The following is an 11,751-nucleotide window of genomic DNA, read 5'->3' on the forward strand; positions in this document are numbered from 1 at the left end:
CCACATTTGCTTATGCACCCATTTGTCTTCAGTGATCCGTTCGACACCCCGTGATCACACAGGTTGATATGTTGTTCCATGTGGAACTTTCTTTAAATAAATTATCATGTATAAAAAACATAAAACCACTCAAACACTTGAGTTTTTCCCATAGGGCTGTCTTGGTAAGCTGTGTTCAACATCACAACAGTTTCTGCGGTGATTTTCCTGAGCAGGAAACAAATTTCACAGCCACATGCTGTTCTCTTAAATCAGCCATCACAAAAAATGAGGTTCGAGCAAAACTGCTTTCACAAAAAAATTCACTGTGACCATAGAGAACCTTCCCAGGGAATGCCACTGGGTGCACTAACTCAGAGCAAGTTGCTTGATGCTTGCCTGAGGGAGGGGTGGGGTTTCTATGAAAGCTTTGCTCTGCCCAGCACAATCCAGGGTTTTTGGGGTACCCCCTAATATGATCAATGACACTGAGTTGTGCATGTAGAAGTGGTTGAATTGGCGTATATTTGGCTAACATTCCATTTTACCAACATGATGCAAAGCATCAGGGAAAAAGAGGAGACATTTGGCAAGATAGACTGACAATGTGAGGCTGCAGCAATGGGTTCAAACATGGCAATGGCTGTGAGGATGGTGCAGGACCGGGCAGTGTCCAAGTCCATGTGCTGGTGTCCCCAATATGCTCCGGTCTTCACATGTTCCCATACCCAGGTGAGCTAATCTCGTGGGCAGAATGGCCAAGGGTTGGGTACAGCTCCAGCTCGTGACGTTGAGGGTACCTGATGAGCTCTGCTACATGCTCTGAAGCTGTGACGGGGCTGCCACAGGTGGAAGTGTGTGCACCTTCAGGACTTCACCTAGTGCCCATCTCTCCAAATGCCTGCTTCCCTCCTCTGTGGCTCGCTATCTGCCTCAAACACTGATTTCTCTTGTCCCCCACTGAAACCTGGAAACTGTGCTTACTGAATCCGAAACTCCCAAGGAGGGACTGAGCATCTGAATCCTGTGTTTAGTCAGATTTGACATTCACCGAGAGAGGTTCTTTGCATTGCTAGCAAGGTGAGGAATTCCTTACTGGGCAAAGTGAAGCAAAATGTCCAGCATCTTCACCCCACCCACCCACTCCCCTCTCAATAGAAAACAGGTCTCTAGTGACCAGAATGGGATTACAGAATTTGGGGATGAATGGGAATCAGGTAAAATGGGTGGGCACCCAGGCCCTGGAGCTGGGATGCCTGCATTCACATCCTACCTCTGCCACTCACGATGTGGCTTTGGGCAAATCCTATTACCTCAATGGTTAAGCAACCGGCTGCTAATGGAAAGGTTGGCGGTTCAAACCCACCAGTCACTCCGAGGGAAAGATGTGGCCATCTGTTTTCCATGAAGATCATAGCTTTGAGGACTCTATGGCCAGTTCCTTTTTTTTTTTTTTTAATTTTATTGGGGGCTCGTACAACTCTTACCACAATCCATACATACATGCATTGTGTCAAGAACATTTGTACATTTGTTGCCATCATCATTCTCAAAACATTGCTTTCTGCTTGAGTCTACAGCCAGTTCTAATCTTTCCTGTTGGGCTACTATGAGTTGAACTGACCAGTTGGCCGTATGTTTTATGCCGTGGCTTCTTCGCTGTAACAAAAGTATCATAATGCCTGGTTCTTTGTTACTGAGTCAGCTCAACACAGCAGATTGAAAGGATACCAGCTCTGGCACCATTTTCATGATCATTGCATTCCACTGAACAGTACGAGTAGTGTGTTGTGATCCACGGGATTTTTACAGACCAATGTTTGTAAACAGATCACCAGGCAGTGATAAGATGCGAGGAAGAAAACCCCAAGCCGACCCAAAGCATCAGACGGAGAAGTGGAGGAGGGAGTGCTGGTCGACCCTACGCACCTTAACACGCATGCGCACGTGTCGCGCGGGGACTCCCCAACCCCAGTGCCGTTAACTGTATTCTGACTCATAGGGATCCTATAGAACAGAGTTGAACTGCCTATGTGACTGCCAAGGCGGTCCATCTTTATGGGATAAGACCGCCTCGTCTTTTCCCTGCAGTTCGACTGCACGGAACTTAGTGAGCAGCCCATCTGGACACTTCCCTGAAACTTGTCCACTAGAGGACCCTGCAGGTCTGTGAAATACCAGCGGTGTCGCTTCCAGCATCACAGCAACCCAACGTCTACTGTAGCATGACAAATTGACAGATGGGTGGTGGGAGGCAACTAATGGTACTGACTTTACATGGTTGTTGTGATGGTTAAAGAAATCAACACACACAAGGGCCTAGGAGACCATCAGGTACATGTTGGCCATGCTAAGTATTAGCTATTTTAAAACTTCAGAGTATGAAACATTCCCATTTGACCTAAACTTCGGATAACCCTTTCTTAGATGAGGCGACCAAAATCTAGAAGGTTAAGTGGCTTCCCCAAGGTCATACAGCAAGCGATCAACAACAGCAGGTCTGTCATGGGAACCAAGGACCCAAGCCTAATTTTGCCTGTGTTCTGAATGTGGGGACTTGGTCTCCTGATCATCTGGGCCCCAAGAAGGTGGGCTGCATACTTCTCAGCACCTGTGGGTTTTGAATAGGTGGTGGCGACTCATCGTCCACAGCTATAGGCCCAGCCTAAGTCAAAGCAACGTGACTATGGTCACATTTTGCTCCTCCCCTTTTCCCAAGAATCAGCTCTAAAGCTCCAGGTCCCATGGAAACTCAGATTCACGGTCGGCCTCAGCCTGCCTATCGGCATGAGGTGCAATCCTGCTAGGACTGCTCCATTGATAACAAATGGAGTTTAGTGGAAGCTTGGTCCCAAGATTCGCCCACTGTGGCTCCAAGCCAAACCCCCACCCCCAGTGGACTGAGGAGGTGAGAGAGATGGTTCATGCTCTGTTGCCAGGCTGTGAGGTCCGCTTAGGAAAGGACAGAAAGACTTCCGGCACCACTACTCTCAGCACCAAGCACAGTGCCAGGGGCTTTCCATAAGTGAGGTGTGATGGGGGGGGGGGGGGGGGGGTGCCTGAGTATATCAGCTCAGGGGCATCTCTGATCTGCAGGAGCCATTTGGCATCTATTTTCCAGGCCAAAGGGAGGAAGAGGAGAGCTTGGAATTAGGGCTTCAGAGACTTCCGAAACCTGTTTCCACAAAAAAAACATAATCCAAACCTGAAAGAAATCACCAAACCAGGTGCCATCAAGTTGGCTCCCTGAGTATTTCCGAGTGGAATTGTGCAGCCTGAGGTTTGCCGGTGGCTGTCATCTGTCGGAAGCCGATGGCCGGGTCTTTCTTCAGGGCGCCTCTGGGTGGATTTGAACCACCAAGCTTTCAGTCCATTGCCAAGTGCTTAACCACATGCCCTACTCAGAGAACGCAAAGCTAGTATCACCCTCATGCAGTCTATTCCACAGCTAGTCAAAGAGCAGAGCCCAAAGAGTGAAGAATTGAGCGGCAGCTCCCCCTGCCATCCAGAGATCGTGGATGACACCCTGTGCGACAGGGGCTGCTCCTTCATTAAATCTTTGAGGAATCTTTGTTGAGCAGCTACTATGTGCCCAGCACCATACTAGGAGCTGGCACTGGCGTGGAGAACATGACAAAGAGAGTTGACCATTGAGTAAAGGAAGATAGAAAATTGACTTTAATCAATCTACAGTGAAAGTCTCACAAGCTGGCGGGGTCAAGCACTGGGTTAGAATCCTCCGAGGTCTCAGACATGCCCGTGAGGAATTTCTCACTCTCCCCCTCAGCTCTGCCTGGCTGTGCTCTGCAGTCAGACTCCTCCTGGCAATCGATGCCAACCAGTAGCCCCCAAACCCGCAGGCCTGGAGTTTGGCAATCCTGATGGAGAAAACCTGTCTCTCTCTGAACATCAGTCACTAGAGCAAAGTCGGTGGGAGATTCTGATAGGCATTCTTAGACCACCAGCCTCTAGGCTTATGGATGGACTCCAAACCTGGTCTAGCAAGGGTGATCTGTAGCTCCCCATGGCCCCCAACACTATGTGAAATGGCAGAATCCCCAAAGGACGCTCTAGGAGAGTGTGTAGAAAGCAGCTGTTCATGTTCGTCGCGATGCGTTGGTTCAACACTCACGGAGACCGGATGGTATCTAGAAGGAAGCCCTGCCCGATGCTGCGCCATCTTGGTGATAGTGTGTTTGAGTCCACTGTTGCTGCTACTGTCAATCCATCTCGTTGAGGGTTTCCTTCATTGAAACAAATATTCTTTATCAAATACCTTGTCTGCGCCATCAAAACAATGGCAACGGGTATTTTTAACGGGTTTCAAAAATAGAAAACTTGGCTCCCTCTGCTGGTTGGAAGTAGTGGGTTTTTCCAAGTTCAGCACTACTGTGTGGCTGAGGGGAGTTGGGGGTGGCGTCCTCAATCCTCCACTCATTGTCTGCCTGGACTGTGCTAGGCATGCTTTTGAAGAGCAGGGGGGCGACCTGCTCCTAAAATTGCCAAAATGCTCCAGAAGTGCCACTGGTAAAGCCGATGACAACCCTTTGGTCCCTCTGGAACTTGCTGCCCGGGACAAAGTATTTCTGTGATACAGCTGCCAAAATGTATCGTCTTCACTTTAGCCACTTACTTTGCAAATGGCCATTATCCGGAACTCAATGAAGACACCTAAGTAGAGAGTCTCTTTTAGCTATAAATTACCAAATAACTTAAGAGGTTGTGTTTGCATTCCTCTTCCCGAGAGCCCATCCACTTTCTTACGGAATCCTCATCGGCTCAGCCCGCTGGACACAGGTCATTTCCTTAGGCTGGTGTTTGCTTAAGTGACTGTACTACCCTCCACCGCCCAAGGCAAAGGATTCCGATTAATTGGAAGTTCGATGAAGAGAAAATGTATCTAAGATCTAATGGTTGGCTATCCTTGCTTGGAGAAATTGCTCGTCTTTTCAGTGAAACCCTTAAATGTGAACGAGAGCTCAGGCTAATACATCTTGTATAAGGAGGACGATGATCAAAGCCAAATGTCAAAGCACCCTCAAGAAGGGAGGTGCGATGAACATCTCTGAAGAGCCACGGTTCCCTTGACAAGCAACACATTCCTGGGTATTTCGAATCATTCAGAGTGAAGTAAAATAGTCGAGACAAAGAACATTTTAAGTCAGATTTAGTTTTTTAAAAATCAGATTTATTTACAGCATACAGAGGTAGGCTACAGGGCTGACTGGCCTCTTTTTTCAAAAATGTAGCAGTCCTTACAGACAAATAATTATTGCTGATTCAGCCCATAATATCATCCCTCTTCAAGTAGCAACACAGTGACTAGCCAACATTTTATGAGCACCTTTTATGGGCATCATATTCACAGAGCGATGGGTCACCGGCTTGCCCTCAAGGGGCTTCCAGTGTAGCTGATGAGATGAGAAACGCACAGAACAGACCCAGAGAGCCGGCTCCACATCCACACCTCTATCCCAGGGGCAACCCCTGGCAGATGTCATCCCGGGTTTGAACAACGAGTCGTAGGAATAGCACTTATTTAGTATACATTAAGCTGCGGCTTGACAGATCCACAAAAACAAATTCTTAATTTATTTAGGCTATATTTATAGTCATTCATATTTTAACTCAACCGGAGTGTTTTTTAAAAAGAACGCAAAATCCCAAGCCAGCTGTGCCATCATGATTCCCTCCTGAGTGTGTTCTAGAATGTCTCTACTTCCAGATCCTGGGGTCAGGGTCAGTCGTTCTTACTGCTAAACCGATGGACAAATTCTGACAGCGTGTAGACAGCTCCCCAGCCCACCTCAGGATTCATGCTGATAAAGTCATCCAGGTTCATTTTGGAATCTAGAAAAATACATGAAAAGGATTTCGACTGACAACAGAACTTGGGTTGAACAGAATCTAATATACCAATACAGGAGACCAAGGAGAGATGGGGGGCGGGAAGGGTGGGGCGGGACACACATGCAAATGGATAAGGGGACAAGATTGATTCTGCAGTATTCGTCCCCAAATGCCTAGCTTCAATCTAATCATGATAAATATCATACAGATTGAAACGGACTGACACACTACACAATGGCTAAACTCTTCCAGCCGGTAAAGGCTGTGACAGACAAAAGAAACAAATTGCCCAATTTGGAGGAGACTACAGAGACTCGGAAATAGATGCATTCTGGGATCCCGAGTTGGACCTGAGGGGTAACATGTGACATTTGATCATGCCCAGAATGGTTCTTGTAGCTGATTGTTATTGTGGAGTGGATTCCAACCTGCAGCGTCTTCACAGGCCACAGGGCAGAGCTGCTCCACAGGGTTTGCATGGAAGAAACTTAACAGAAGCACACTGCCAGCCCTTTCTGCTGAGTGGGTTTGAACCACCCACCTCTGGGTCAGCATGTGACCTAAAACCAGGCGCACACCTAAGGACCTTAAAGAAGCTTTGGTGGCGCTGCCTAGTTAAGAGTTGGGCTACTACACAAAAGGTCAGTGGTTCAAACACACCAGCTGCTCCGCAGGGGAAAGATGAGGCCGTCTGATCCCATCAAGATGAACAAAGCCTTGGCAATCCTATATAAGGTCAGTTGTTTGGAACTGTCTTGATGCAATGGTTTTGAGGTAAGGACCTTAAGGTCTAAAATGAATTAATAGTGCTGTATCAGTATTACTAACTTCTATTTAATATTAGCATGTGCAACATTAAATGTCCTGGTTCCAAATACTGTACAATGGATATGTAGGCTTGCACATTAAGGCAATCTGAGTGATGGGTATATGGGAACGTTGTGCTATTGAAGTCCATTTTCCATCTCAGTCTAAAATTATTTCAAAATAAAAAGTTAAAATGAAAGCAATTCATGACCAATCAAATGGCCAATTTATTGTGCTCAACCACCAATGTACAGGACATTCAGAGGAAACAAGACAGATAGGATCTGCGGCGTCCAGCCAGTGGGAAGCTCTACAGGACAAATTACCCAGTTTCTCCAACAAAGAAATAACAAGGGAAAAGAAGAGTTGGACCAGGGTTCTGTCTCCTTAAAAAGAAGAGAAGGCACATGCCAACCACGCACAACATGCGGCCTTTATTTGGACTCTGGCTCAAATAAACAAACTGGATAAAAATAAGATTAAGAATGTCTGATACAACTAAACTTGACCACTGACTACATAGATAGATGCTGATTTTCAGGATTTATTGTTTGTGTGGTTTGTTTTTCCTAGATTGTATTTTGGCCATGCTTTACCTTTTAAACTCCTTATATTATAGCGATGCCTGCTGAACTGGGAAAGACTGACAAGAGATAGCAGCCAGGGATTATCATGCAGTCATGAGGAAACAGGGAGGCATCAGCTTGGAGTCAAGATCAACTATAAGCTGCTAACTGTTGAAGGAACAAGAAACTGTGGAGTTCTGTGTATGACTGAAATTTAATTGTTTTTTTTAATTCATAGAAAACAGGCTACACAAATGGAGAGACCATGCCCAGACACTGGCAATAGGCAGCACGTGACTGTGATCCCCCCAAAATAGAACAGGCCAGGGGAGCCCTGGGAGCCCCCTAGCTCCCAAACCAGGAAGCAGAGAGGGGTGCTAACAAAGTTGAGGGGACCCAGAGGGACAGCCATTGAGGAAGGCCAAGAAAACTACCCTTCTTGGGGAACAAAATGTCAGAGAGGTAGGGGTGGCACAAAGAGAGATCCCAGCACTCTGAACTGCTAGCTAAGTACCGATCTTCAGGTAAACAGGATGACCCTTCCTAAGGCCAGGGACAGCACCGTCAGAAACAAAGCTCATTGCCACTGAGCTGATCCCCACGCCTAAGGCTAATCCTTCCACTCAGCTGCCACGGGGCCAGGTGGGTACTACCTTCAAGGCTGCTCTCAACTTTCACTCCACACTCCCTGCCATCGGGGTCAATTCCTACTCTGAGCGACCCTATTGGCTTCTCATGCTGTCACCATGACAGAAGCAGACTGTGGTGAGTTTGAACGGCTGCTGGCCTTTCGGTCGGCAGTCAAGCACTTCACCCACTGCATCACTCAGAGGCACAGCCCCAAACTAAGCCCACTGCCTTTGCGCCGATTCCAACCCAGAGTAAGCCTCTAGGGCTAAGGAGACCAGCCCCATAAGGGTTTTGCAAGGTTGTGAGGCGGGACAGAAAGAGATTTCAGTGAAGAGCTGAGTGCTTTAGCCACTGTGCCACCAGGGGTCCTTGCCGGAAAGGAGCAGATCTGATCATTCCAGTGAACTTCCAGAGGGCGAGGAACACTTCAGATTCCCACCAGCCAGCGTGCACAGACTTGGCCTCCGGAACTGTTCACGTCACTCCCTCTGGTGGTGTTTCTGTCACTGCAACTCCAGCACCGGGAGACAGCAGGACGCCAGTGAGGGCCCTCCCCCAGAACTGTCCTGCTTCTCATGCTGAGCCGGGAAGCAAGGTGGGGGCCCAACAGCAATTCTATTAGGAGGGCTTTTCACAGAGAGCTTAGAAATACGAGCCTCAGTCTGCTTTTGACGTGCCCTGCCTTCACTGAAGCCACCTGCACGTTTCCCTCTGGTCCGCTCTGAACCCCAGCACATCTGTCCTAGTCTTCCAGCCCTTGCCCGGCTCCTAGCACACCTGGTACAGACAGTGGTGCCCATGTGATAGGGAGGTGGCCCACCAACCAGGGGCCGTGCTGGGAACCACCAGCACTCACCCAAGCCATTTCCAACACACATGAATGCCGGACAAGGGCAGGAAATGACACATTGGACTGGGGCTGAAGAGCACTTAAGTGAGGCAGGCCACCCAGTAGACCCCGCTGTGGCCCTCTCCCTGAGATGCAAGTTTTATGGCAGAGCCAGGGAGATGACCATTGACACATCCTAAGGACACACGGGGGCATGTTTCACTGTCCCATAAGACCCGACCAGCTTCGGCGCTCCAAGGCCTCCTGTCAAATGGCACAAAAGTGCATGTCTTCCAGAGCCCAGTGTCCCAGTGGCTGTTGTTGCCAGGGTACACCAAGGTGGCCCTGAACACACGGCAACCCCATGCACAGTGAAGCCAAGCCCCATCTAGTCCTACGTCACCCTGGAGAATGGTTTTGAACCAGACTGTTGTGACCCACAGCTGGTGGGCTCTGAACCTGGATCTCCAGCATACCATGAAACAAACTCCCTGCCACAGAGTCCACTCCGACTCCTAGCCAGCCTGCGGGACGGGGGAGAGCTGCCCAAGACTGTCTCCACTCAGCCGCTGCTGGCCACAGATACAGTCCACGTTCCAGCAGCATCGGAACTCAGCTCCTAACCCTCTGTCCCCTCCCGAGAGTCCTCCTGCTCTCTGTGCCTCCATTTCTGAAAAGCACAGGGCTGCCCCACCGCTCCCTACCAACTCTTCTCTCCTTACCTCACGTTCAAGCCCAAGAAGAGCCAGATGTTAGCCTTTGTGTGGGGCCCGGGGCCCTCCACGCAGGCACACCTGCTCACCTCCAGTTTCAATGCAGGGATACGGTGGGGGCGGCTGCCTCCAGTTCCCACTGGGGTCCTTCATGTGAGAACGGTCGGAAGCAAAGTGCTTCAAGTAGGAATCTGCGCGGACCACTCTGAATTTCCTGCCAAAGAATCAACACAGAGGCCATGAGGGAGCAGCCCATGGGAAATGCTGCCCTGGGGTTTATGGGGCTCGGTTCTGAGGTGGGCGTCTGGGCACCACTGATGCCAGACAAATACACCTGTGGCTTTATGACCAATGGAAGAAGCCACGTGAAAGTGGCCCACTGAGAACGTCAGGGGTTTGAAATGCATACTCTCTGGAGTTTACCCTATCTCCCACTCCACCCACTTCTAATAAACTCAATCGATAAGGGGCATTAAATCCAACAACCAGCAAAAGCAAGAAAACCCAAGGAGCAGCCAGCCCGCTGCCGGTGACTCCATTCCGACTCCTGGTGGCCCTGCAGAGGCTTCCCCAGACTGCCAGTCTAAGGGAGCAGCCAGCCTCATTTTCCTCTGGTGGAGTGGCTGCTGGGTTTGAACCACCAGCCTTACCATTAGCAGTCCAACGCTTACCCCATGGTGTCACCTGGGTGCCTTGAATCAAAGAGAGACAAATTAAAAATAAGCAACGATGGGGAGTTCTTTAGATGGTGCTCAGCCTAGGGCCCGAGGTTCAAACCCACCAGCTGCCCCATGGGAGAAAGCCGAGGCTGTCCCACTGTTTGCAGAGCCTGGGAAACCCTACTGGATCGAGGATCCACTCTACAGCAGAAAGTTTGGTTTGGTTCAATTTTCCATCACCAAAAAGAACAACGCATGCGAGAGAGAATGTGGTGGATAAGAGTTCAGCAGCTCACTCGGGTCCTCGCCTTGCCCTTCCCCTGCACCTCTGCTTGTGGCCATCAGCCTTCCAGGTGACAGGCCCCTGGGGTGGGCTCCATGTTCCTGCCAGCACTGTGTGCTCTGCTCGGGACCCGTTACCCAAGCTGTCAAACTTCAATTTTCAGTAAAAGGCCATTGGATTTTAATTTCCAGGTTTTATTTCTATAGCCTTTGCCCACCCCCTCGCTCCTCAACGCCCCCCACCTCAAAACCCAGTATTTTCAATTGAATGTGATTGTCGTCATTGGATGCTGTCAGTTGATGTTGAAACAGTGACCCTACATGCCATAGCAGTCCTGCCCCAGTGGGGAGTGGGGGTTCTCTAGGCTGTAATCATCCTGGTGGCACCATGGTTGAGGCACTTGGTTATGAACCAAGATGGGGGGAGTTCAAACCCACTCTGTGTCTTGATTTCTGTACACACTGCAACCAAGACGACCCCACAAGGCGGTTCCACTCTGCACAATGGGGGTCACTGTGCATTGGAATTGGCTCAGGGACACCCAACAGCAGCAACGACGCCATTTCCCAAGGTCCCGGCGCTCACAGGGCCAGATGCAATGTTACTGTACAATACGCCGGGCAGACCTAGACCGTGCAGGTGACCTGGATCGTGGATTCAAAGAGCCCCCTGTGGATCATGACTATCTATCACCTGCAGGCACCTGGGGCTTAAAACGATCACTGAATACAAATACCTATCTGCCTGTCATCTGTCCAGGAGATACTGAAACATCTCCAGAGCTGTGACACTGGCCCTCAAATTCAGCCCCAAACTTCCCGCTCTTTCTGCAGCACAGTGAGAACAAGCACTCAGGGGCTATCTGAGGACCCGGAGAGGACAGATTGGGTGAGCGCAGCCCAAGGCTGGGAAATCCCCTGAAAAACAAGGCCGTGGGCAGCTGGGATTTGATAAGTGTGGCTGTTTCCCTCAGCTTCCTCTGCTTCAAATCAAGTTCTCGTGGTTCATACTCATAAAAACATATACCTCCAGCCAATTTCTATGCTGCCTTTGCAAAGAAGACAGGAATACACTAGGAGAGTAAAATACACACACACACACACACACCCATGCGCGTGCGCACATGCACACACCTCCTGTATCTTACAACGCTGTACAAAGGTCCAGAGCAGCGACTAACTGGGTGACACAGCTGGGTGCAGCGGCCTTTGAAGGCCGACCAATGTTACAAAAACACAATACAGAACTCTGGGCCGACCAATGTTACAAAAACACAATACAGTGAACCCTTGTTTATCGCGGTTAATCGGTTCTAGACCCTACCGTGATAAATGAAATTCCGTGAAGTAGGATTCCTTATTTGTAAATCAAATATTTTCGTAGTTAGAGCATAGAGGACATGAAAAAACACCCTTTAGTCACCATTACACTCGTA

At 49.3% G+C, this 11,751-nt stretch overlaps 1 protein-coding gene across 1 annotated transcript in view; it reads right to left on the reverse strand.

The window, feature by feature from the left end:
* Positions 1 to 5,129: 5,129 nt before the first annotated feature.
* NTAQ1 (N-terminal glutamine amidase 1) overlaps positions 5,130 to 11,751 on the reverse strand; it is an 18,993-nt gene continuing 12,371 nt past the window's right edge. The window contains exons 5-6 of the mRNA XM_004697661.2: positions 9,464 to 9,588; positions 5,130 to 5,829 (exon numbers count right to left, since the gene is read on the reverse strand). Coding sequence (XP_004697718.1) covers positions 5,720 to 5,829; positions 9,464 to 9,588 — 235 coding nt within the window. The 3' untranslated portion in view covers positions 5,130 to 5,719. The remainder of the gene's footprint in view (positions 5,830 to 9,463; positions 9,589 to 11,751) is intronic.

The sequence above is a fragment of the Echinops telfairi genome, unplaced genomic scaffold (assembly GCF_000313985.2).
Source record: "Echinops telfairi isolate 266 unplaced genomic scaffold, ASM31398v2 ScPeMD7_1;HRSCAF=3_0, whole genome shotgun sequence".
Classification (NCBI taxonomy): domain Eukaryota; kingdom Metazoa; phylum Chordata; class Mammalia; order Afrosoricida; family Tenrecidae; genus Echinops; species Echinops telfairi.